Here is a 27,976-nt window from a genome sequence, read left to right as displayed (position 1 = left end):
GTTGCTATTGTCAAAGAGGCTGAATTTAAATGAAGTGCAATAAAACTGTTAAAAACAATGAAGAGTCATGCAGTACTGTGATTGCAGAGGACCTAGTGTGCCTCAAAACGTTGTACACAGACCCTTTACATGGTATAGAGGTATCGCTAGAGAGACTATTCTGAGGGACCCCAAGCATGCAGCCTATTCACCTAGAGAGAAGGTATTTGTAGAACGTGTTAGTTAGTTCATCAATAACGCTTTACAAACCCATCAATCACTCTGTGGAGAGGTCTCAGCAGAGAGGTTATGTTGTGATAAACCCCAAGCATTCATGCAGTATAGAGTTCTAAGAAAAGAAACCAGTCTAGCGTCAAAGTGTACCATACAGAATCAAAATATGTAAGCTGTTAAAAGGTGACAGCACAAGGCCTAGTTTTCCACTAAAACCTTCTACAAAGGGCCTTTACTCTGTGTTGAGGTGTCACCAGAGAGGCTGCTCTTAGCAAACCAATCATACCCCAGGTTCTCACAAATAAAGCCTCACTAAATTCTTTCACACCCAGCCTCCACCCTGTAGAGAGGCTCAGCAGAGAGGGTATGTTGTCATAAAACTCAAGCAATCCCCCTCCAAAAAGGTATATGAAAAAAGGCAGTTTTAAATTGTAGAGAATTCTATGCGGAGAGGTTATAGTCTTATAGAAAGCAGTCACTGTGTTAGTAAAAACCTCCCATAGACTTTGTTCACTCCATTTAGAAAACAAAGACTAGAAGCCAGTTTGGGTTTAAACTCCATTATCTAGAACCATCACATTGCTGGAAGGTACTTGTTGTTAACTTAGTGTTTGACTTATTCCTCGCATACACAAATTATACACTGTATATATATTTTGCTGTTGGTTCAACAGTTTTTGTATAATGAGTGGTGCAGTGGTGATTATTATTACATATACACTATTGTGAGACATTGTGATAACTGTGTCAGAAGACGAAACAAATGGGATGTGCTTTATTTCTTATGTAGGTATTCAAATCGATTTAAGATGACAACTAAACAACAGAAGAAAAAGAAAAACATAGTTTTGAGACAGGAAAAACTAAGAAAATATGGTAAAAACATTGAAAACTAGTAAAAGTACCCAGTGCTTTATTAAAAAAATTAATAATCTCTTGCAATATTTCTCATGCAGGTGTCACTTCTAATGATGAAGTACTGGTATCTAAGAAAACATCACACTCTTTCAAAAACAAAATAATACAAATGAAATTGAGCACTAAACTATATTAAGGAATAAGAAATTAATAACTTCACCAGAAGATACTCCGTAGCAGAGTAGTCACAAATATCCTGAGGACCATGAAAACAGTGAAAAGGAGAAAAGCAATACGCCGGCAGAAAGAGTTTGATGACTGTCTAGTAGACAATTAATTTCTATTGAGGAGAAAGCTGTTTATTCTGATTTTAAACAGAATGAGATGTTTAGATACAATGGAACATTCACTTAAAAAGGAAAACTGTCAAAAGCAACAAGTTAAAAAAACAGACTTTTGTACTGTTTTCCAGTAGTGAGGCATTTTTTATTTAAGAGACTTGTTTTCAGCAAAACATTTACTGTTTGCAATTGATAGATGCACGTGCATATGAAATGCATGAAAGTAGATCAACAGAGAAAGAAAAAAGGTGCCTAGAAAGACAGAAGAAGATATACCTCATAAGGTCTTAGGAAGATGTCCTCGAGCACCGGCTTATGAGAGGAAATGCAGGAAAACCTGCAACATAAGACAACAGTCTATTGAGAAATTTAGAATATTCTTAACGAAGTACAGCAGAGGATCTGTGAAACAAAAACTTTTACAATGCATTGAACCCTGTTGAGTTAGAAAACTCTCAAAACTGTAAAGAAAGTTAATGGCTTGCTCATCGTAACAGATTTATATCAGCACTTTCTATCTTATATGGATGTCAGTGCACCACCTAGCAAGAAGTTTCTACTCGTTAAAAGTCCTTCATTTCATTTACAAAATCTAAATAACAAGTTGTTAAGAAATCATTCTGAATTGACCACTGCTATAGAGGATATTTAGATGGCATACTTTGGCCCTGAAAGGCCTAGCAGAGAAAATTAGGATATTGTGGTGATGAACAATATCACAAAATGTAACAATGTTTTAGAAACGTTTAGAAGGAAAATTGTGAATTTGTTGCAACATCTGCAGAAACTCCTGAGTTTGAGTTAGTTGTAGGTGAACTCACTGCAAAGCACAAACTAAAAAAAAATATATTTGTGAGAAAATAGAAGTTGATCTAGTACAGTCGTTTAAACTGGCTCTTTAATAGCAGAAGATAATTTTGCCTAGTGCATAAGGAAGATTATCTGCAAATATTGTATTCGGAAACTGGGTGATAACAAAATGCTTGTAAGAGGAATTAATAATAATGTAGATGCTTTGTTTGCTCTAACACCTCGATGTCTATGAGCATATTCTCATCCTGTCAGTACATCCACTCCAATCAATTGTTAGAATGCAGACAAAAAATAAGAAATTACCTTTAGAATAACTGAAAGGCCTAAAAGGTAAAGTAGTATATTTGCCTTTAAATATGAAAGAGAACATTTAACTTCTATCATTAGAGACATATCTAATCTATCTCAGCTCCCACTGATCAGTTTGAAAGAGTTGATTAAGGAAAGCTGAGGCAATATATGAACATTACAGCATTCACCCTCTACACTCAGAGATATTATGGGTGACTTTTTAGAACTGTATAAAATTAAGGAAGCAAAACGAGAACCAATAAGTGTATGAGAAAAGAGCATAGAAGCACGATGTTTCCCTACTTTGTTCCCAACTGGGGAAGATGGTCGCTAGAATGAACTTCCCATACAGATTCCAGCATCAGAATGTAGGTTAACTAGATTATATTCTGAAGATCTCTCAATGCTATTTTATGCTGTAGCCACTCAATAAGAGACCTCTCAGTCGGATAGATTAGCAATGCTACTCAATATAATGAGAACTCATAACAGAAAAATCACTGATTGCAAAGCAATTAGAGTGTGGAAAAGTTAGAAGCCTGTTCAGTTATTAATGCAGAGTCCAACTGTAAATGGTGTTGTCCACCTTTCTTCAATGCGCTGGAAAACAATTTCAAAATGGAAGGTGCTGAGGCATGAAGATTGCAGGCAACTGCTGCCTGCTGAATTGCAGGATTGGGAATTGGTGTGCAACTCACCTCATTGGGTTAGTATCATCCAGCGATGTGAAAATAATGTGTGCTCTTTAAGTGCTCCAGTGCCATCAGTGCTATATAAAGAAGTGACCATGAAAGCACCGCTTTCCCTACCTTTTCATTAACCTTCTTTTTTCATTACCCATGCACGTTTGACAGTAACGAAATCCATCTTGGCTCTTTTATGAAAATTTTAATGTCAAGATGTTCATATATTCAATAGAATAAAAATGTTTCTGCAGTCAAACTCAAGCGTGGCTTAACATTTTTAACGCTTACCCGGAGGCCAAGTTTCCGAGACCCAGGTGGTCTGCTTTTTGCCCATTACCCTGATTTCCGAGTGCAGCGATCTCCCCATGTGCCTCGCAAGAATGTTTCATAGAATCTCATATCCCATGTAAACCTTGCATCAAGAGAGCAGTCAGGAGGGGGTGGGAGAGATTGGCTTGAAGTGAGGGGAGAAGCAGCCTTGGAGATAAACCTAACTTTAACCCGAACGTTCTCAAACCGACACAGCCTTTTCATCCCTTACTGTTAGAATGGAAAAGGAAGGGCCATTCTGTCACCTCCTTTGCTTTGCTTATTTTCCACTGTAAAATAAATCAGAAATTAGCTCTGGTGCTCCCTGGGCTGGGAGAGAAGACACAATCCTTTACAAAGTCACACACACAAAATGTATGTGATATATATATTTGTGTGTGTGTGTGTGTGTGTATATATATGCGAGGTGTCTATAATACATAGCAAGCTGGTAGTGCTTTCACTCCAATGCAAGTGCAGTACGGAGCTTCAAACGTCTGCTGCATTTACTGCAAAATCTTTCATTTTTATGTATTAAAAAAAATTACTTTTCAGCTGATCTTCATCATTTACTCTCCTAGTACTATTTCAATTAGAATTTAATACCTTTTTTCTTTTGCACGTAATTTCCACAACTTAGCTGCAAAATACTTACTCAGTAGCAGTGCCTGATGTGCATTATGTAACAATTCCGCCCAGGTATGTTCTAATGAAAGTATAACTTGTTTATTTCATGGCAATGGTGACTGTTAGTTTTCTCTGTAACCTGTAGTGGTCTCACTTTATAAAAAGGGAAATAAGTGATGTCTATTGTGAGTATTGGCAAAGCCCGGCACCTTATGCTTTGTCTTTTTTTTAATTTATTTTTATGATGTACACTTCAAAGTTGCAGCATTTTTCTTACACTTGTGTTGCTTTCTTTTATTACTATTTTTATGTTTAGTTTTTACACATGTGGCACGGTAGAGTGTATTACTTTAAGCCATGTTGCACAGCAACCCTGGCTGCAACCCAACTCTCTTATAGGTGAAAGCTATTGCTTTTGCCAATGCTTGTTGTTACTTCATGTAAATTTGTTCAGTACTTTTAGATTAATAAAAGAAAAAACAAATGTGTTTGTCTAGGAATGCGGAGCCTCTGCGGATCCCAGAGATCTCATGCTGAAATATGACTGGCTGCCAACATTTCAACCAGGAAGTGCTGCCAGCCATTTTGGGACTCAGAGTTAGCCGAGTCCCAAGAAAAAAGGCAAAAAAACATAAGGGGGCAGGGTAGGAATACCCTAACCCTCTACACCTGGTGGATGGGGTCCCAAAAAGTCTTTTTTTTCAAATTTGCAGCAAAATTGCAGTATAGTAATAGTATGTCTGCATGCAGATACAGAGGTGCACACTGTCATCCGTTTACACTGTCCTATGGAGGCAAACTTAGTATACAACTATTAAAGTTACCCTTGAGGGACATGTGTCCTCTATCAATAATTCCGGTTCAAATTCATTCCAGCTAACAGTCTGTGCATTACAAAATCAACATGGGAATCATCCGGTTTTGTAATTTGAATTCTGCATATTGTGTAGGCACAAGATTAATTTGTATTATTAACCAAGCCAATAAATATCAAGGATTGCATGCTATACTCGCTTTGCACAGTTCTCAGTTGACTGTGTTCTTATAATGTATCACAGCGGAAAGAGGGTCCTCAGAAAACTCATGTCCCGGGCTGCTGTTGAAGTGATACAAAATGGCAGCACTTTATTCTGACACAACGTTGTCTGGTGACTTCTTAAAGGTTGTTTGAAAGAAACCTGTGCTATATTAACCTGTTGCAATTTTAGTTTACAAGGTACGCATTGTTTTAAGTTTCATTTTCTGCAGCTGGTGGTTCTTTGAGGGAATGTAGGCTTTACTGAGTCTTTTGAGACCAGCGTTTTGCTGAGCACAGATCCAAGTAGGGTCACTCAGATGGGAGAGAGCGCAGAGAGGGCAGTAATGGGCATAATGTCAACAAAAGAATCTCAGGTAGGAGCCCCACCTTTTATGCTCCATTGAACTGTGTAGTATTCAGTATTAGCTGTGGAACGTATTTTCTTTTTCTAAGAGGCGGGCACTGGGCTGGACATCAAAGTTATTGATTCTGTTGGTTGATTGTTGAGTTCTGAGCTTCTACACCCAACACTACCTCTATGAAAATTCTAAGACTGCTCAACTCTGCAACCCTGAGAGTCAAGTGCAGAAAGGGTTGTACTTGGCCCTGTTTGCAGACCCTTAGTAGGATGGACACAAGGACACCGGTGGCAATTAACCTCAACCACCGCCCAGTAGTCCTTTTGCCCAGTGGCCCTCCAAACAAGGTCTGCCAATTGCAGGCAAGCAGTGTGGATCCGACTTCTTGAATAGAACAATAGGTTCAACTTAAGGACACCATAACCTGAGAGTAGAATGGCAGATATAGCGTTTGTGGGAGTAGGCCATTAAACCCAGCTCTTAGATCAGTTTAAGGACCTATGTTTGGAAAGAGGGAGAAGTGCACCCAGGAACAAGGATAGGAAGATTCTTGAGTGTTTTGCTAAGGACCAGTTAGAGAGACTAGGTGGTAGGAAAGATTCTCTGATCTACTCTGGGTAGGGTACCATGCTGGGGTCCCAAGGAAAGAGTGCCGTGTTGTCAGGCTCTCTTAGCCCCTTAGCACAGATTTTCCCTAGACGCACCCCCATGTGTGTCCCCACATCTTCTTTCCAGTGTTTCCCAGAGACATTTCCCATCACCTCAACCACAGACCCCAACTGCAAATTTACATCTGTCACCGATTTCAGGTGTTATTTCTTTGGGAGTAGTTACATCTGGATGAGACTTTAAACTTGCAGTTAACACTCAAGAAAGCTAAGGCTAAAGAAGAGGAGAATGCCTGGAAGTTTGAGGAGGAGAAGTTGAGATTCACTCAGCAGGTACCAGAGAAAATGAGAAGGGAGACAGGAGGAATGAGTCTCAGAGGAAATGAGACGGCAAAGGAAGGAAAGAGAAAAAATAATTTTAATGAGAAGATACCCTTGGAGAACGAAACACTCAGAATGGAAGCACAGAGAGCTATATCTTGCGAATGTGATTCAACCTCCAACTCTGTAGGTGTACTTGCGAAGGTTCCAAAAGAGCTTGCGCACATGTGCATACAAGATCAGGATATTTTAGAATGATTTTGAGTTTTGAGATCAACTGTAGAGCATGATGTGTCTAAGGCAGCTGCCTTAATGAGTTGCTTCCTCATAGAAGAAAAAGCAGTCATTGGGAGAGCGCCTGGAGCTGATCAACTGAATTATGAGTGAAAGAAGGAAGCTGTGATCAAACTATTTGTGCGGAAGCCAGATCTTGGCCATCAGAGATTCAAGGAGAGCAAGAGATCGGGTGGCGTTCAGTTTGAAACCTAGATTAATGGTGTATTGAGTGACTGGAATAAGTAAGTGAGAGGGATCGAGGCCAATGATTTTCATGTCTTTAACCAGTTAATGGTGACAGAGTGACTTGAGGAGGAGTACTCCTCGCTGAGGCGAAACTAGTAAGGCTTGACAGAAAAGCCAGAGAAATTTGAAGTATTGTCTGACAAGGTGTTAGAAAACAGGGTTTAGAAAAGGGCTGAAGCAGCAAAATTGCACACTAAAAGGAGACAGGAACTCTCAGAAACCTGATTCGAAACAGGCGTGTAATAGCCAGGGCATCTTCCAAAGCTCCAAGGGAGGAAACAAGCAAAAATAGAATTGGTTTCAAATTCAGGAACAGAAGGAGAAAGGAATCCTACTGGTCCCTAATTCACTCAACCTAGTAGTAATGGACATCTGAGCGAGAGATCCAGATGCTGGTTACATACATTCAATGAAATACCATGGTGTTTATGTTGGAGGCTACTATCAATGGGAGCAAGGTTCCGGCCTTTCAGGCTACAGGTGCTTACAGGACTATTGTTAACTACGGTTGACAGGAAGTACCTCAAACTTGAGGATATTATTCCTAGCACTTACATGGTAGCCAGTGGGCAACATGGATGTCTTGATTACCTAAGTCGAGGTAAAAATCAATGGCAAGTCAGCCATGGTGGATATAGGTGTGAGGGAAAAGCAAGGTGCTGAATATCCCTTGGGCAATTATTTGATTTGACTAATGATTTGGTTTCCCTTGGTTTAGTTAATCAGAAGCCCATACGGCTCTGATCATGTCAATTATCCTGACCAGAGCAGAGAGACCACCCAAGGTTTGCAGGGGAATTTCCCAATGTCAAAGGACCTACCCATATGCACTCAGTAGGACACATGAACATGAAGAAAACCAAGGAGAGTGTGGGTTCTTTGTTCTACTGGTCAGTGATGCAGAGGGATACAGAGGTTCTGTAGAACTTGCCCTACTTGCCACCTGAGTAGTAATGAGGTACGACCAAGGCACTTTACTGCCACTGCCAGTTGAATGTGCTCTCTTTGCACCTGTGAAAATTAATGTTGTTGGTCCATTTGACCCCCGCCAGCCTCCCCACTCTATGCATAAGATAACAAGCATATCTTGACTATAGTGGACCATGCTACCCATCATTCGGAGGCAGTACCCAAAGCTGATGAATAAGTGGTATGACGTGAAAGCAGTGCTAACTGGGTACCAGGAGGTACAGGAGTGTTGGTAATGAACCCTTTTTGCCAAAGATATTTGGTGGATATCTGGAGTGGACCATACAAGGTAGTACATACGATTTCTGAGGTTAGCTTTCTGCAGGACAAAGGAGCAACAAAGGAACCATAGATGTTGTTCCTTGTGAACCAGCTTAAAACATACCGCCAAAGGGACTTCACAGTGACATTGTGGTAATAAAAGAGAAGGTAGGGGATAACAGCGAGCCTCTTGCTGACCTATTACATGCTGATGTGAATGACGGATGTGTGGATGGGGTACAACCTGCCCCTGAACTAATGCCTCACCAGCAGGAAGAATATAGACAAGTGCGGGGTCGATTTCCTCATCTCATTTCGCTGAATTCAGGGTTGACTCCTGTTTGTGTTCCTGACATAGATACAGGTAATGGATTGCTAGTGAAGAGGGAGTCTTAAAGGATATCTGATTAACTCCAGGAGTGCATCAAGTCAGAGATTACTAAGGTGATGGTCTTGAGGGTGACTGAGCATTCCCATGGTTCTTACGTCAGTCTAGCAGTATTGGTACTCAAGCAACGATACATAGAGTTTTTTTGAGGACTACTGGGCCCTCAACGAGGTGACCAAAACCAATGCAACCCAATTCCTGGAGCTGATGAGCTAGTGGGTGCTGCTTATTACTTGAGCACCCTTCCCTGATGAGCAGCTCATTACTTGAGCTCCTGCACACTCACAAGTGGCTATTGTCATGCACAATTTAACTGGATGTTTTTCACTCAAAAGATAAACAGTACATGACTAGCATTAGGAATGCATGTATGTGTTTTTTATCATTGAATGGTGACATTTAGAAGTGGTTCAGCATGCCCATCCTGAAGATGACCCTGTAAAAAATCAGACATTAAGCGGTCAAAACGTTGACGCTCCTTCTGTCCAACAGATCATCATGTTTATATGCATATTTGTAACTACATTACTATTGGCTCAATCTTATAAGGGATGTTTTTAATCTCTGTTTTGGCTTTGTCTCCATCCTGTTTTTCACTCACTCAGCACGGCACCGTGTTTTGCACTTTCTATGTTATAGGTTTAGTCAGTGTCACTATTCATTTATTCATCCCCTATACATAGGAATATTACATGCGATTATTATGATTAGTAAAACCTTCCTTCTTAAAAAAAACACAACAAGGTCCACAATTCCTTATTTTTTTCACTAAATTATGCATTTTACTTATGTTGTCCCTACGTAACGATGCAAATTGACTAATTTGGAAACTCTATTTTGTTACTTGAATATACACCCAGTTCCCATTTAGAATACTGGGTTTTCCCAGTCCTTCAATACTCAAGAAACAGAATGCGTTCAATGCAATTACAATGAAGACATTACAGATTCCGCTTAAGAATATAAGGCAAGCAGTTTACATACCAAATCTTGGTCAAAAAATCAAACATTTACATCAAAATATGTTTAAAACCAGCTTTGTGCACAGTAATATCTAAGGTGTACCTTATCTATTCTTGTACCTATTGCCTTGATATCTGGAACATCGTGGAATTCTCTGATGACATTTTGTATTTGCTTCCCAAAATCTTCCAACCACTCAGAGGAAACTTTCATTTCTGAAGAGTGCATCAACTCATTCCGACCCTTTATCACCTAAAAGGAAGAAATACAAAGAATGGCCTCAAAGAATATAAAGCAATTTGAATTATAGAGCATTTCTACTAAAGGTATTGTAGTCTTTCCTCAATTCAGTCTAACCAAATGAGTGAGAAAACTGATAATCATGAACAGCAGGTGCACACTGGTGGATAGTGAAATAACTGAGCATGATAACAAGCATGCTTCAGACACTAGCATGTGAACCAGAGTGAATGAGTCTAAGTCCCAACAGGGGCCTACTCCACCTTTTATTCTTCTGTGGTCAATAACAGGAGTGCCACTGACTTTCAGGACATTAAAACATGTTACTGTTAGAGCTAAAAAGTAACAATCCTATTCCATCAAGCACTTTATCAAAAAAGCTATATTTCTGGAGCTGCTAAACTGCCTAGAAAATGAAGTGTTGTAGCCTAGTCACGTGTTAATATATACTCTTGCCTCAAATTGGCAAAACTGGTCAACATTGCAATGACTGAGTTCATAGTACATGGAACTGTTCTTAAACACTTAATCGTGCCTCATTTTAAACATGTTAAACATGACACTTCAACACAAGTTCTAAAAACAATTACACACCTACCAAAGATGACCACTTCTGTTAACTGTTAATTAACTGACACTCTGCCAGCAAATCAAAGTCTTTACTCAATCTTGCACTGGCACAAACATACTCCAGTATCCAGCTTCTTCTGTGTTCTGGTCACAGTGCTTTAAGATGAAATCCCTCTTTCTCCAGTAGCTATTTGCCACTTTCTCCAGGACAATGTCAACACTGAAGTGACAACACCCCAGTTCCCTTACCACTTAAAAACACTGCACCATATCTACCGGGTTCTGCTTCTTTAGGGCTTAGGGGCACTGGAGTCGGGTGGTCCAATGGAGTCACCATACGACTTGCAAACTGGTCTGGGAAGCAATCTGCAAACCAGCAGATATTCTTTTAAGTGAGACAGCTCTTCTGTGTGACAGTGAAATATACATCTCAAAGATGGTTCAAGGTAAAGTGGTACAACGTATCATTCAAAGGAAATATTTGTCAACATTTCAAGTCAGTAGAACATGCAAAAAATGTTTTTCCTTGCTGGACCCAAAACCATCTTTTGACACAGTGTTGTATGAGGAACTCTCAAGGGAATTTGCCTTCTCTGTTGTTGTCACACACATCCTTTGTTCTCAAAATTGCTTCAGCCACTCTTCCTGACTATCTGCACTCCGACATCTTATTTCTCCAAATCAGTTTACGTCAAATACCTCAGACACAAGAGTGGCAAAATAGCAGAGAAGCCTACCATTTATGTTAGCGTCATGTCTGGTATCCTTGAGGGTTGTACGACGGAATGCCGACTGACAAAACAACGGGTGCCTAAACAACGAGGTCGGAACACCGACCTCGTTGTTACTACTAATGCCTTTACCACGAATGCCTTAACAACGATATTTCGTTGAGTAAAGGCATTCCTGGTAAAGTCATTAGTAACAGGCACCCATTGATCCTGCATGCCTCACCCCACCCCCCCAACCCCACCCCAAAGGCATAACGGATGTTTCCCCACCTTGGGTGGAAGAAAAATACCTATGGCTATCCTCCCCACATAAGAAGTAACAGCTCATCTGGTGGCACAAAAAGGCTGAAAATCTCAATACAGTTAAAGCTGTCTTATTAATAGTTTGCTGTGTTCGTCCAAAACTATTTGAATCCGAGAATGTTAACTTTTTTTTAAAGGGATCTTTTTATTGAAAACAAGGCAAGTACACCAAAGACACAGTTGGAAGGTAGTATAAAAGACAACCGCGGAGATGTGGAGGAAGTCACATTACTTGACCAGCATGGCCTATTGCCTCCCCCGCCCACTCGTGGAAACATCAGTGTCCCTGTGCTCAGGTTCCTCACCGCTTCGAAGCCCAAGGTAAAGGAGGTACACAAGTGTCCTCTGTATGCACTCCATCGTCCCCAAATTTTGGACCATTTCTTAGGACACCCCCGGCTCTCGTGAACGACTTTCTCTGTCGTCATGCACCAGCTCGTATAATTTTTCCAATCATCTATCTGTGGTGAAGTCGGTGCCCCCTAAAGCCGTGTCATGTTATGCTTTGCCATTGCCAGTCCCAAGGTCATCCAAATTCTGTTCATTCTACCAAGATCTGATTCGCCCATGCATTCAGTAGGCACCACTTCACTGTAACCCCTCTTCTGACTCCACACACCTCATTTATACAATCAACCACTGTCGTCCAGTATCTCTGTATGTCTGGGCAGTCCCATAGGATATGTAGAAAAGAACCTTTGTGACCACAGCGCCTTAGGCAACTGGCATCCTTGATTCTTCCCATTTTCACCTTAACCGTACATGTGGGATATGACCTGTGCAGCATTTTCAGTTAAACCAGTCGGAACCCCGACTGGATTGCCATTTCTCTAGGAGAAGCCAGCACTTCAAGCCAATCATCATCCGCAATGTCTCCCAGGTCTTGTTCCCAGGGTGCCTGTGTGGATTTAAGTGGGTCTGGTGAAATATTAATCAGCTTCTTGCAGGTGAGGGACGTCCCTTTGTGATGCACATACTCCTTCAGTAAGCTGTCCTCCAATGCCGTGGATTCGAGGAAGTCGGTCTCCCGCTGGTGCCCCGACTGGAGTGCATGACATACTTGGAGGTAGCTGTAACTTTCAGTGTTTGCTAAGCTGTATGCCTGCTGCACCTCCGTGAATGGATCTACCCCCAAGACCAGAGGTCTCGAACCTTAGATATTCCGATCAGGTCCAATTTGGTGAAGCCGGGTTGGTCCCCAAGCATCCCCAACTTGTCAGAATCCCAGAGTGGGGTTGTCTGAGTTATCGTCCCATGCCAGTGCTCTGTGTGTGACATGCCATAGAGTGACCGTGACTAGCATCCAGCTAGGGGCACCCAGGTTTGTGTGCCTTGGCTTATTATAAAGAGCTCTCATCTCCTTGAAGTATCTGTCTATCTGATAGGCCATCTCATCTGGAGGAGGAGCGTGTACCCAAGCATTAATAGCAGTAAGCTGGGTGGCTCAGTAGTATTTTTGGATGTCGGGCAATGCAATCCCTCCATCGTACCAGCCTCTAGTCAGTTTGGCTGTTGCTATTCTTGCAGATCCCCCATTCCATAGAAGGGTTCTAAGTTCTGAGGTGATCATTTTGAAATAGCCCTCTGGCATCAGAAAAGGGGTTTTGTGCAGAATATAAAGAAAACGGGCTAGATCCATCATTAAAAAAAAAGCAACTCTGCCCCAAGAATCTTAACTTGACGTTTCCAAAACTACATCCATTTAGGAAAGGCCACTAGTGTATTTCAGGAGGCCTCTTGCCTAGGGAGTGATATGGGCTCAAATCACAATCCCATTGTAATACATTGGCTTTTGTATATATTTAGATTGCACTAGTTTTTATTAGTTCCCTAAACTCAAGACAGGAATTTTCAAATATGGTATCTAATGTGCATCAAGGCCCCTTTCTTCTCCGTTTACTTTAGGCCCCACTTTGTCTATGCCTCGAAGGTGCCAGACTCATTGCAGCCAAGCTGTAATTATAGGTAGTGCAATTGTCCTCCGAAGCTGAGTGACCACCCGTTTGTCAGGCTAACAGCAACTGACTCATCTCTTTCTACTCCTATATGCATAGCGAAATAATGTCCTTTAACTGGCAGGCGTGCCAACAGAACTTCAAGCAAACCAAGTAGATTGACATGGAGTATACCTTCTGTGGAGGTTATCATCATATTTCAAAATGCCCTTAGATGTACTTTGCTACCTTTCTAGGCTATATTGATCAGTTTGGGCACCTCTCATTCCCTACTATCACACTGTACCACAGCAACGTACACATCTGTTCCTTCCCTACAGCGTTTTGCACCTTGCTGTGCGTCCTTCCCATTGTATTTTCCATCCACGTTGTCTATCTATAACCTGTCTCTCACACAGTTTGATATGACTTGCACAAAGGTGCAATATACAAGAGTACACAAGCTATTGGAGAATAATTTCAGAGAAATGTGGAAACAGAGTTAAAGTTGGGAGTCAACAACTTCCTGGAGAAATCTCCCAGCTGCAAGACAAAAAGAGAAGCCTGGTCAGACGTTTATCCCAGCAATGTGGGGCGTAGCAGCAACCTCGCATTTTGCAAGACCCATTCCTATGAGCCATGACCAGCTGGCAAAGCAGCTGGCGGTGGAAACCTCCTTGTTCTGTGATACAAAAGAGGGTTGTGGTGTTGTCAGTGAAGCTGATCACCATTATCGGTTTTACCAACTGTAGAAAAGTTTTTATTGTTAACAGGATTGCTTTCAGCACCAATCTGTTTATGTGCAGGAATATATCCAATTTGTGTCTCAAAGGGCTGATGGAGAATTCCCCACAAAGTGGCCTAAGCTCATACTCTAAGAAGTCAATGGTGACCGGAAGAGCTAATGGAGCAGACAGTAGGGCAACTCATCAAGCAGTATGGAACATGTGCCCACCATTTGAATGATGGAACCATAGAAGGATGAACCAACAGGGATTCTATCTGTTTAGGATGTCTCTAGTCCAAGAAGCCTCTGCACCCAACAGGGTTTCGTGGCTTCTTTGTCAGGAAGTGATGCACTACTTAGGAGATTATTAACCTATCTGGAAAAAAATGTCTTTCCCAAGCTGGGGTCCAGCATCAGCCCGATTAATTTAATTTTTTTCAAACAAGAAGGATTTGGGCTATTCTATTAAAACCTAATGAACAGGGTGAGAGTGTCTGGGTTAGACTGCACATACATGCTACTTTGTCACTGCTCTGAGTAGACTGTTATCCAAGTATGGCTAATGATAGCCATTCCTCCTGTCGCAGGTTTTTGGGGAAGACCTGGAGCGGGGGTGGGGTGTCAGCACTGCAACAAAATGGCCAATTTCTGTAAGAAAAGCATTGATTTCTCAATGTGTACAAGGGGACAAGTTTTGTGCTTCTGCCATGATAGCACATGACACTGACATCCTGAAAATCTACTGAGTGTATCTGTGGGAAGCTGGTCTGGTGGATACCTATGGCGTTGCCACGTTAGACCAGGTCCAGGCAAGCCCTATTAGTGAATAAAGATAGTATCTAGGAAGCCAGAGTTGCGATGAGCAGGGGTAATGTCCTGCAAGGAGACACAAGGGCTCACAGTCTCCTAAGATGGACTGTGGGCAGAGAGGACCAAGGGGGGCACTTCAGACCACTACCTGTGATGCAGGGGGTCGTTGACTCCTTCACTCCAAGGGAGATTCCTTCTTGCTTCCTAGTGCAGCTGGATTCTTGCCGGCCCCAGAGGATGCACAGCCGTGGAAATGTTGCAGCTGCTGGAAGGAGCTGGGGAAAGAGTGTTGCAAGACAAGATCATCTTGGGAGTTGCAGTCTTGTCGGTTCCTGAAATGTCCAGGTGCAGTACTGGTGGCCAGGAGCAGAAGTAGACGATGCAGAGGAGTCCTGGTGGAGTCTTTCACATGGAATCTGGGGACCCACCCGCAAGGGTGTCCCTAAATAGCCCTACCGGGGCAACTGGTCACTTTGCACAGTGACCACCTATCAGAGGGGGTCACTGATGTCACCTGCAGGACCTGGCCACTCAGATGCTCCAAGGGGCCTCTGCACATCTTGTTTTCAAGAGGGCAGAAACAAGTGGCCACCTGGAGGAGCTCTAGACACCACACATTGAGTGGTGATGGACAGGTGAGTGGTCACTCTCCTTCCCTTTGTCCAGTTTTGCAACAGAGCAGGGACTGGGGGGTCCCTGGGCTGATGCAAACTGGTTTATGCAAGCAGAGCACCAAATGTGCCCTTCAAAGCAAACCAGTAGCTTGGGAAGCTACCCCTCTACGAGGGACTGCAGCAGTGTGGGCTGCCCACAAACCCTGGAAGACTGGTAGGAGCAATACTGAGGGGTCCTCTAAGGAGCCCCCAGAGTGCATGGAATCATGCAACCAATACTGGCACCAGTATTGGGGTATGATTTCGACATGTTTGCCACCAAACATGCCCAGATTCAGAGTTACCATTATGTAGCTATGCTACAGCCTGTGGCCAGTACACGAGTAAAATGGCTTCCCTGCACTTACGAAGTCCAGTGCATTGGAACTGGACTTTGTAGGTGCACCTCTGCTCGTGCAGATGTGCCTTCACACACAGGTACTTGCACCCCGCTATTTGGGCTGGAAGGGCCTACCGTAGGGGTGACTTACAGTGACATGGTGTAGAGACCTGTGGTGAAAGGGTGCATGCACCTTTTCACGCAGGCTGCAATGGCAGGCCTGCAGACAAATTTTGCATGGGCTCCCATGGGTGGCACAATACATGCTGCATCCCATCGGGGATCCCTGGTGTCCCAATGTCCTGGGTATTTAAGTACCATATACTAGGGACCTATAAGGAGACACCAGTATGCCACTTGTTGAGTGCACAAAGGTCCAAGGTAACAAAATTTGGAGGGAGAGAGCACAATCACTGGGGTCCTAGTTAGCAGGATCCCAGTGAAAGCAGTCTAAGCACACTGATAGTAAGCAAAAAATGGGGGTAACCATGCTAAAAAGAAGGTACTTTCATACAGTATCTATTCAATGTTTTCAATAACTGCCAACACTTGAGCCTAAGTCACCTTCTTAAACTACTGCTGGGGGAGGAAATGGTTTTGTTCATAGAATTTTAGGGCAGACCTGAGCGAGTCTCTATTTTTCCTTACATATATATATATAGTGGAATTGATATAGCTTACTGATTCTAGGGGTAGGAGAAGCTCCATTACACCTAAAAGAAGGATCATTTATACCTCCTACAAAAATTGTTTTTTTTTGTACATTTGTGTATTCGCATTTTGAACAGTGCAGCGCAACAACACTGCAAGTTACATTAAGCAGTAACAACAAAATGGCAAATTAGTAGTGCATAATCCCATAATCCCATACGGAGAGAGATATCCGGAAACCGTAGTGACCCGTTCAGCAGATAGTAAAGAGCAGGGGGGGGCACCAAGGTACCCAGGGGGAGAGCCATAGGGACACCTGACACGTTGGCGCAGCAGTTCGGTCAGGTAGGAGGCGGCGGATGTGACGGCGAACAAGAAGCCGCATCACGCACCTCCCCCATATGAGCCACAAGCCTGTGTCCTCTTGCGTGTCCTGGTATACCACCCAAATAATTACTGAATCAGTGCGTTCAAGCAACCGTAACTGCCATCATAGTCTGTCCACTCATTCCACTCATTCCACTTTCCGACGCTGTTTTATATGCAGCATTTCCAATCTTCAACCCCATTCCTCTCACGCAGACCCATAAACTGTATCACCTGGAGGGCAATCATCATCATCAGAATCACAGGAGCTCTCAGCAGCCGGGACATCAGTGTCTTCTCTCTCGACCTCCTACAAAAATTTCATTCTAGGGAATAGGCAACCTAGCTGGAGGGGCCTTGGCAACTCTAGAGCATATATGCTCCTTGCCACTGAGGGCACACTAGCATTTGTGGATATTTTGGTCCATTGGGGATAATAGAGAGAAAACATTTCCAATACTGGAATGGAGAGGATCTTCCAAGATGGTCCAGACAGGGGTGCCTAGACCCCAGATTGGTGTTGTGGGCTTGTTCTTCTTTTAGGAGAGCATGCTCTTCGGCTGCCTATTTCCAGAGGAAGAGTAGACTCTATGCTGGATATTTGCCCAGGGATTGACAGATTGCAAAGCATTGAACGACACAGGTCAAAGCCAGACATGGAGCTTGTAGCTGGACTTGATGGCAATGCCAATCGCTTGACTACAGTAGGGGCTGCCACACTGTAATATTTTCTTCACATATGTCTCTAAACACCTGGTATCCTTGTCAATGTGGGAGAATGTTGCTTTACCCTTCAGAGAAGCTGCAGTCACCACCGCAGACTGAGTTAGGAATCTGGTAGTTGTTATTTATTGATGATGCTATTACAAGCTCTGAGAAAGACTTCCTCTTAATCTATGATGAAGCAGCTATTGTGGTCATCAAGACATAAAATACCGCCTTCTTTTGCAGGAATGTGGGGGTCTCAATGGATAAAGCTTACAAAGCTCTGCCCATGACATCAAGTTACTGCCTATTTAAATGTAGGTCCTTGAAAGGTTTTGTTCAGTGTCTTGTTTTGACATAGCCCTCTTGAGATGAGGAAGCCTTGGACACAGCTCCACATAGGAGTCATAAGTCCCTTATGGTGCTACTGGAATGGTCGAAATCAAGGAATGTGAAAGGATGCTGGAGTGGGACAGACAGTGCTGATTGGGCCAGAGGGACTAGTGCCTTGGACTAGTCCTCTGGTCTAGTGGGTTGCATAGGAGTTGGCAGAAGCTGCAACAGGGATTCCAGAGTTGGAGGGAGCTACTCAGGACTTGGCATGTGGGGGATATTGGCTTTTAGGGCATTCAGAAAAAAATCTGAAATGAGTATGGAAGGCAGCACTGAGGCAATCATGCAACCAGATTTGAGGAAAGATGAAAGGGGTTCAGTAACTCCTGATTCAGCTGCTCCTGGTCTAAAAGATCAAATGAATCAGATTGGTCAACCATGTACACAACCCCGGAGGGGAATTCACTGCAAACTTTTACTCACCTTGGAAGCTTAATTGGAGAGAAGGTGGCGGGGTCACATACTCTTTAGTGCAATGCAGCACTGTTACTGAGGCAGCGTCCCAGCAGGAATGGAGCAGCTAAGTTCCTAGAAAAGGCACACTGGTGGCAACCCTTTCCTCTTTGTGCTTCTGTCTCTTGGTTGCCTCTTGTATTTTGTGGGTGACTGATGGTGTGCCCCAACACTGGGATAGTCCTGCCTCAGCCACTACATTTTGCACCAGAGCTCTCTTCTTCCTGAGAATGGTTCTCTCTCTCTCTCTCTCAAATGCCACTTACATAGGTTAAAGATAGCTTGCAGTATACATAGCCATAGTAAAAAATGGACAAAACATTGTTTAATTTTTTTTTTTTTTTTTAAAGCGATGTAACGATATCAGGACTGGGCTCATGTAAGGAACTGAATAAGTTCAAAGAAGGTTCTGATACACAACATTCAGTATATTAATAGATACATAACTAGTTTCTGAATTTAGCACTAAGTGGCAGGAATATTTGCAGTTTTAATAACAGAAAGCAGCAGGGGTAAGTATACTGTTTTTTACCCTCACCCCAGCTGACACTGTGGGAAAGATTCAAGTGGTGACACCATACAGCTGATGACAGAAGGTGATGTACTCCATATGCCCTATCTTTTAAAATCTCTTCTGATATAAATGTACTGTTTGATCATACCTCTTGAACTTTCCTTTGGTCAACATATTTGAACTGAGTGCAGAAGTGGATGAGGTTGAGGAGCGCAGCAGCGTCACACTTGTCAGGTCCTTGTTTGTCTGTCTGGCCACGAGGCATATAGGCCTGTGCGAGATAAAATACACATTACTCAAGCATTTTACACACACAGAGCCAAATGAATATTACAAATGCATAATCATACATTCTCTGCTTTAGGACTTCACTGACAAAAAGTTGCTATTAACAACATACATGAAATATGAGGTAGATTTGCTCAAATGTACAGAATAACACTTTATACTGACTTTATATCAGCCTACTACTATCAACTCAATAACTGTCAAACAGGCTTAAGTCTAATCGCTGTAGTGAGGCAGTGCTCACGGCTTTACGGCATGACATAGGTGTGAGTTAATTGCTTTTGCAGGTTCAACCCTACTTTTTTAATATCATGTACTGTTTCCCTACTCTGAGAGTGTACTAAGGCCTGCTAACCATACATCAGTGCAAGTGCTCTGACTATTAAAAGTGTATGGCTTATATCCAATTGGCGTAGGTTAACTTACTTATGGGCCCTTAGTATATGGTAGCAGGGGTATCCATGACCTGTAAGTTAAACTGTTCCTCATGAACTGCACCACTTATTATGCCACTAAGAATGTGACAAAGTAAAACATGACTCCCAGCCTAACAAAGCAGACTGGTAGAGCAGAGTTTAACTGCTAACTTGACTTTGTCATTTAAAATAATGACAAAGCACAAACCTTCTTCACCCCCAAATTGTCATTTTTATTGTAGAAAGGCTAATAGCCCCACTAGCGAGTGCACAGTTACACACTGATGACTCAGCTGTGATAACTTTAGAAAGGGGCTACTAAAATTGGTACTTCAAGGTATCAAAAGAATAGCTACATTTAATCCGACAAGTCGAATTTAATGACAGCTTTTGGCCCTCCTGTGGGGACGTGTTAACAACTCTAATGAGAGGACACAACAGAGGCCTCCCGTTTGAAAATGTGTTACCTCTCCCTGGCAGGAAGCCAAATGGGGAGTGAGTCCAAAAGACAAGTTTCAAAAGGGGAAGCTGCCTTTCAAGGGAAACTGGTGGACACAAACAAGAGGGGCTGCTCTTTTTGTTATGGAAGACAGACTGGTGTGGGGGCAGACAGGGTAAACCAGTTGCCAAACCAGTTTTCCCGTGGGCATAGCCCTCAGGTAGCCCGCCTCTAAGGTGGGCTGCCACGCTCAAAACTCCGAGAGAGGGTCCTGCCATCCTGGGAGTGGGCAGAATGTTACACTCTGGCATAGCTAGATGGCACACTTTGTAGGAAGTCATCAGGCGGGAGGAGATCTGGTAGCCCATTGGCTAGGAGGCACCACATCCCAAAATGGCAAGTTGTGGGCATAAAAGTGGCACCTCTAGCACCCAGACCTCAGATCACATCTGCACTGAAGAGAGAACTGAAGAAGGACTGTCTTGCTGTTCCATGGACCTGGCAACAAGAGGCTGCGGCAAAGACTGGACTAAACCTGCTGCTCCTGGGCTAGCAAAGAGAGGATTGTACCTGTGGTGCCCTGCTGAAGGAAAAGTCATTATAAAAAGTTTTTTAAAGTTTCCAAAGTAAATGGGGTAGTTGTCAATGTTTATTTATCTTTTGAGTGATTTACGATTTACTCAAATTCATATCTCCAGAATCTTCAGGAGGATTTTGTTTATTTTGGTGTCTAAAAATTCATAAAATTAGGATCTATTTTTATAAATTGGTGTTGGAATTCCATTGTGTCATGTTTACTTCTTATTTAATTGTTCTGGCACTTTTAAATGCTTTGCACTAGTCCCTTTGTTAAAGCCTGAGTAGTCGAAGCAACAGCTTACCAGGGTTAAACTAAAGTTTTACAAAAGAGTCTGACTGGACTCAAGACAGGGCTGTAAATTATTGCACAGTGAGGTCACTCAACCACACCATGTAATAAACCGCATTTCCTCACAATAATCATGTATGAGGATTGCCCTTCAAAAATATGTGCAGGAGTTCAGGCATACGCTGGTGGTTGTGGCAAGAGTACAAGTTATTGCAGGTAAAGAAGCTGGGGCACTATATTGTGCACTTAGGAAGAGAGACTGAGGCCACAAGAAGATACATTACATGCAGAAGCTTAGAACTATCCATGTATATGTGCCTTGTTTGTGCCTAAATGGCCTACCCCCTAGTGGAACCTCATTTTCTAGCAATATCAAAATATCTTTCTTCTAAGCTCTACGTGATTTTGCAGTTGGTGTGGCTAGCTTACCAAGGAAACAGTCTTGGAGACGTTTCCACTTAACAGTATTGCTTTAGGTCTTATTTCTAGGTAGAGCCAACTCAGGTGTTTAACTGTTAGATCCAAAGTCAAGCAAATGTGTGATGCTCTAATTGTGGCTTGTATGTCAAAACGAGGGTACCATACTCACTGTGCCATAGCACTCAAGCTGCCCCACACTAATGAGATGAAAATGATTGAAACTGGTCTGGGGCTGCTTGTGTTTGCATCCAGAGGGGACTTGGCAGTTTCAGATGGACTGCTCTTACTAGGGCAAAGAAACAAAGGACGTGAATGGTGCTTGAGCAAGTGCCAGTGGCTGAGACTTTGTGCAAGCATTCATTCCACGAATAACCTTTGAGTTTTAACTGAGTGAAAATAACCTATCCAACCCCAAGTTCACACATGAGGAGAGCATCCACATATGTGCTGGGAATGCAAATCCCCTAAAAAGATCTCTAGGTGAGGAAGCCAAAGTTTAGTCATGGCTTCCAATATCGAGGAGCAGAGGATCCGGTCTGACCAGAAGCCAGCGGGTTTCATGTACGCGAGAAGCACTAGATTGGGACAGCTCAATATAAAGTACAAAAACGTATAATAGGGTTCAAACGCAAAGAAAAGGCCAGGTTACCATCTGCGACACTCTTTAAAGAACGAGAAACACAGCAAGCAGAGCCCCCTGGTAGAACCCTGATGCAGGTCAACCCAAATTAACGGTGATCAGCCTTTCATAGGTTATTTCTAAGTGTATGCGTCAAGAAGCACCATGTGCAAAGACCAGTACAGGCCTTTGCTGGCCATCAGAGAAAGTCTCATCCATGGGTTTACCCTCTTAGAAATAAAAAGGGTAGCAGACCCTCGAAGAAGCACTCAAAGCATACCTCAAGAAAAAACTTCAGCTTGCAAACTCAGCGGTAATCGATGTTTACACCCCAAGGGACCCTTTCCTGTACAAGGTCAACAGCAACTCTTGCAAGACAATATATATCTTTTTGGAAATCTTTTTATTTGGTTTTCAAAAGGTGCATAACATGACCATAGAAGCATCACATACTGGTAAATCAGCCCAGGCATAGCACCAAAACGAGAACGAAATAAGCAACAATCCCCTCAACTCCCCATAACAGCCCACAAACACCTAAGCATATAAGTAATCACTACAGCAAGTGTTAACTCTCCCCACCTATAAACATTACAACCCATATGTCTCTTGGTATCCTTCATAGTCAGCAGCATGACCCGATGGGCCAAGGTTCCATGTGTATCTATGCATCCAAGGACTAATATGCCATCCAGGTCCCCCAGTCCTTCACAAATTTCCGTGGACAGTCTCTAATGGTGTACGTTACCTTCTCTGCCATCATGAATACATCCATCTCTCTTATCCACGTATCCACAGTTGGACATATCTCAGAGCCCCATAGACGGGCAATATCTCTCTTGGCCACCACCAGTCCAAGGCCACAGAACAGGAGGTTAGCACGGGGAAAGTCAATGTCATTAGGGATTCCCAGGAGAATAAATCTGGGGTTGAGTGGGATCTGCTCCTATACCACCCCCCTTAATTCCATCACAATCCTTGTCCAATATTCCTGAAGCACTAGGCATCTCTAAATTGAGTGTAGGAAGGGGCCAATGATCCCGTAACATCTTAGAAAATTCAGGTGTTGTGCCCTTAACATAGCATGCAAACGTTGTCTATCGTAACATGTCTTATGAAGGATCTTAAATTGGATTAGTCGCAGTCTCAACCAGATAGCTACTTCTCATGGGAACAACACCTCCAATTCCCCTAGGTCGGTCTCTCAGCAACTGCGTAGTCTGAGAAATGTGTCAGGCATGTTATTATTAATAGTCCTATACGTCATAGACATTACTTTTGTGTCTAAGGCCTCCATCAATAATATACCTTATAGCGGGGTATAGTCAGGTATCCCCTCCCCCGGAAGGCCCTCTGCTTTCCATGCATGCTGCAACCAGGCATAGTGCAGGGACTGTGTCTTACTAAGCGCATACACGGTTTGAAAGGACGCAAAGGCATGATATCCCCCCTCCATCACGCCCCTCACCTTGGAAATACTGATGTCGTTCCAAGCCTCAAAACCTGTCAGTTTACTAATTTCCAGCAGCCAATGTCCCTCCCAGAGGGGGGTCCCCCTTGTGGGTCGGTGGTGCCATCCCATTACAGTGGTAGCTTTAGACCATGCGCTGAGGGGCACCTGAGTGGCAGGTAAAAGGTGGCACCGTACACCTCTCACGTATAGATAGTGAAGACAAGATTTCCTCTCCCACTGCAGTCTCTCCAGTCGAAAAGTAGGGTGATCTCCTAGGGCAAACATCGAGTCATTGATGTGAATCAGGTGAGCTGCCCAATCGTATGCCTCCAGGTCAGAGAGAGACAGGCCCCCATTATACTGATTGCACTGTAGCATTTTGAAGTCAATTCTAGGATGCTTCCCCTCCCACAAAAAGATTTGCATGTCTCGTGTCAAGGCCCTAAGGAATCCCGGGGGGGATGGGGGATCTGGTAATATATATTTTGTAGGGCATATAGTAACTTTGGGAGCGAAATCATCTTGAACATGGCTACACGCCCCATCAATGTGAGAGAGAGAGAGACCACTCCAGCGTACCAAGACTGTCTGACAGGTTCTCATTACCTTCCCCAGATTGTTATGCAGAGGTCTGCCATATGTGTCATATAGATACCGAGGTACTTGAATCCCTCAAGCGAACATTGAAGCTCACTTGGGAGAGAATGGATAGCTGTGTCTTTCTTCGGGGTACATAAGATAGATTTGTCCCAATTAGTAGCTAGAGTAGCTCTGCTATTCCTCAAATAGGTGGAAGAATCGTGGGAGGCACACTAGGGGCCTTGTGACATACAATAGTATGTCATCCGCATATAATGAAATGCGTTTCTCTTTAGTCTCCTCCTCTCTCAGTCTGAACACATGCGGCTCCAGTGGGTACAGGTCATGCACGCTCTGGATTCTATAATAAGAGCAAACAAAAGGAGGAACAGGGGGCAACCCTGCCTGGTACCCCTTGCAATGGAAAGGGTCCCATTTACTCTCCCTGCCGCCACTGGGTTGCAGTATAGCACTGTCACCCATTCCCGGTATCGGAGGCCAAATCAAAATCTCGCCAGTGTTACTTCCAAGAAGGGCCAGTGCACCACATCAAATATATTCTCAGCGTCAAGGGCCAAAAATACATGTGGATCTGGACATTTCAGTGTGGTTTTCAGCCAGTTATGCGTGCACCTCAGATTGTATCTCGTGGAGAGTCCCAGCATAAAGTCATATTGCTCTCTTTGTACTAGGGAGCTATAATGCCTTGGAGGTGCATTGCTAATACTGTGGCTACATCTTTCATCTCTACATAAAGGAGGGAAATTGGTCTATAGGATGCACAAGACATTCCTTCCTTTGTGATAAGGACTATTACGGCCCTTCTCAAATCAGGAGGGACAGCTCCCTGTTGTCTTGCATCCAGGAACATATTTAGTAGGTGGGGGCTAATGTATCACCAAGTTGCTTAAATAGCTCTGCAGGGAGTCCGCTGGGTTGGGGAACTTTGCGTGAGCATAGCCTTGCCACGGCAGCCTTTACCTCTCCCAAGGTAATATCGCCTTCTAAGTCCGCCCGTGCCTCTGCGTCCAGTACTGGAACAGCTATGTCCTGTAAGTATCCTGTGATCAAACGAGTGCTTTTCAATGGTCTTGCCTTGTACACATCATGGTAGTAGTAGGCAAAGGCCTCTGCAATTTCTTTGTTTGAAGACACTCCGGATTCACTATCTCATGTATCCACCTCGCCTCCACATCCCTCCTTCCCAGCCAAGCCAGGAGTTTCCCTGCTTTATCTCCAGTTTCATAAAGCCTGTCCTGGGTAGCATGCAGATGACTTTTCACAACCCTCTCTTCCGTTTCTCTGTATTCAGCTCTTAATAGCTGCAGCTGCTGGAGTGCAAGGAGGGCCGGTTCCTGACCCAAAGCCTCCATGAGCACCAGAAGATGGTGTTCAAATATTTCTAAAATTTCTGACACCTTCTTTCTCTTCTGGGCCACTAAGTTTTGGGCACAATCTCGAAGCACTGTGTTTTATGCTTCCCAGAGCACTACTGTGGACGTGTCTGACCCCACGTTTTCCTTGAAATATAGTTCAGTATCCAACCGGAGTCCAAGTGCCACTTCTCAATCTTGCAGGTCCCAAGCCCTCATCCTCCATCTCTGCACACCCTTTCCTTAACTCCCCAGACGCACCATCTGAGTAGAGTGGTCAGGCAGACCTTGTGCCAAGTAGTCAGCCTGGTGTATAGTCCCCACCTCCCCATGGGGGTGAAAATATAATCTTATCTAGAAACGACCTTATGGGGCCCCAAGAAGTAAGAATACTTCCTGCAGTGGATTGGGCACATCGCCACAGATCAGACAATCCTAGGGCTGCAGCAAAACAGTAAAGCAGAGTAGGGGGGCAAGATGACTCGGACGTCCTGGATCAGTCCATACCTGTCGCCATCACATCATTAAAGTCTCCCACTAGGACATGGACTGGGGAGATAGCCTCCAGCAAGATCTCTGCTAATCTAGCAAGAGGGTCTGGAGCCTGGGTGAGGCGAAAGCGCTCAGGAACAAGACTTCCTGTCTACTCAGGAACCCCTTCATCACCATGTATCTACCAGCGTTGTCTGTCCATTGTTGTTTGATGAGGAAAGGGGGTGGGGAGTACGGTGAATCAAAATCACCACCCCCTAGAGCCAGAGGTAAAGCCTGCATGTACCAAAGTGACATAGGGCCCTCTACCCAGGAACTTACACTTTGTGCCTTTAAGATGCACCTCCTGTAGAAGTACAATGTCAGGGTGCAGCCTCTTTATGTATTGGGACAACAAACCATGCTTGACCTTGTTGCCTAGTCCATCCACATTGCAAGATAATACAGTAAAGGACTGCGAGTCCACCAGACGGGGCCCTGATTCACTACCTGTAAGGCTCATCTTTGGTCTAAGGGGGGGATGTAGTAAGCGGAGGCACACCCCGCCAACCAAGCCACTCAGGGATTCGAAAGGCAAAGTTGGGTTCCAACATCCCATTAGTGGAGACCTATTAGACATGTGTCTGTGGCTTAACTTCACTAACTATGAACAAGAAAAGAACATAACCCACCTGAACGTATACCCATCCCACCCATCTTACCCCTCTCCCTAAGGCCCCTGCGAGCACTAAGCTCCGTCTCGGCAGGAGTCAAGAGATCTGTAGCCCACCAACCCCCCTCCCTAACCCCTCAGTGTCAAAACTTTGAAACCAAATCAGGGGCACCTGCCCCAAAGGTCAAAACACAACACAGGGAAAGTTGTTTTTGTGTGGAAGAAAACTCCTGCACTGACTTAAGTCCTCTGCAGTGGGGGGAAGGGGGCAGGAGAAGCCAACCCATACTCCTCCGGCCCCTTAGCATGATGCCACCTAAACTGGTACCCGGGGCCCCTCTGCATAGCGCGCAACCACTCCTTTAGTCTCGCTCCCCCTCTTCTGTTGGTTCTGATGTGGGCCCCTTGACTCCCTTTCCCAGAGAGTTGGGGCGCTCCTCCAACCATGCCTAGGCATCTTCCAGGGTCTGGAAGAATGCTTTCCCTTGGAACAGGACCTTCAATTTAGCTGGAAAGAGGAGCATATACTGCAGCTGAAGACTTTGGAGTTTAACCTTCACGGAGTCAAAGGTGCAACACTGCCTCTGAACCTCCCTGGTATAGTCGGGAAAATAAGGATCTTACAGTTTTTGTGGCTGACTTTTCCCATTTTGCGAACCTCTGTCAGGATCATATCCTAGTCCTGGAAGTTTAGGAAGCTGAAAATCACCAGTCTAGAGGAGGCCCATGAGGGGCCAGCCCCCCCCCCCCCCCCCCCAACGCCGCATGGGCATGTTCAGCCACGAAACAGGCAGAGAACTTCTCAGGCGGCAAAACTCGGCGGAACCATGCATCTAAGTAATCAATCAAGTTGGTCCCCTCAGCCACTCCGGAAAATTCCACAAATCGCAGAATGTTCCTGCTGGCCCGGTTTTCTGCATCTTCAAGCTGCCACATGATATCCTTGTTGAGGACCCTGGTCTTTGTCATCTCCCTGCATAGGTGTCAGACGGTGTCTTTGGGCTCTGATATCCGTGTTTCCACCTATATGACCGGTTTTGCCACTTCTGGAGGTCTTGACGTAGGAGGGAGACCTCAAATCGCACCTCTCCCACTCGCCCCTCTGGTTCTTCTTTCCTCAAAATGAAGCTTTGATCAAAAATCTGGTTTATTCCCTTTTCCTCAAAGCCTCAGTTAGGATTAAAGACCTTTAATTTGGAAGGGATTATCCTGCAAAAAGGAGTGTGGACAGAAAAGATTATAATTTGCAATAGACTGGGTCTTAAAGGACTTTTGAAAGTGTATTCTTAGAAAAAAGGATGGGTATTGAACCTTTCAAAACCGAAAAAGAGACAAACTTCACTTTAGATGTTATTTTTAGATATTGTGTCAGGTAAAAATAAAGTATATTTTTGTATATACCCAGAAGGATCATTCTGTAATGATTTAAAGTGTGCTGTG

The 27,976-nt window shown here is 43.8% G+C and overlaps 1 protein-coding gene across 1 annotated transcript in view; it reads right to left on the bottom strand.

Moving 5' to 3' along the window:
* C8HXorf38 (chromosome 8 CXorf38 homolog) overlaps positions 1-27,976 on the bottom strand; it is a 120,013-nt gene that overhangs the window by 69,738 nt on the left and 22,299 nt on the right. Inside the window, exons 3-4 of the mRNA XM_069204218.1 lie at positions 19,086-19,208; positions 9,650-9,799 (exon numbers count right to left, since the gene is read on the bottom strand). Of these exons, the coding sequence (XP_069060319.1) occupies positions 9,650-9,799; positions 19,086-19,208 (273 nt within the window). The remainder of the gene's footprint in view (positions 1-9,649; positions 9,800-19,085; positions 19,209-27,976) is intronic.

The sequence above is a fragment of the Pleurodeles waltl genome, chromosome 8, assembly GCF_031143425.1.
Source record: "Pleurodeles waltl isolate 20211129_DDA chromosome 8, aPleWal1.hap1.20221129, whole genome shotgun sequence".
NCBI classification, from domain to species: Eukaryota; Metazoa; Chordata; class Amphibia; order Caudata; family Salamandridae; genus Pleurodeles; species Pleurodeles waltl.
Note: the sequence above shows the minus strand (reverse complement) of the source record. Positions and strands in the feature narration are given on the sequence as shown.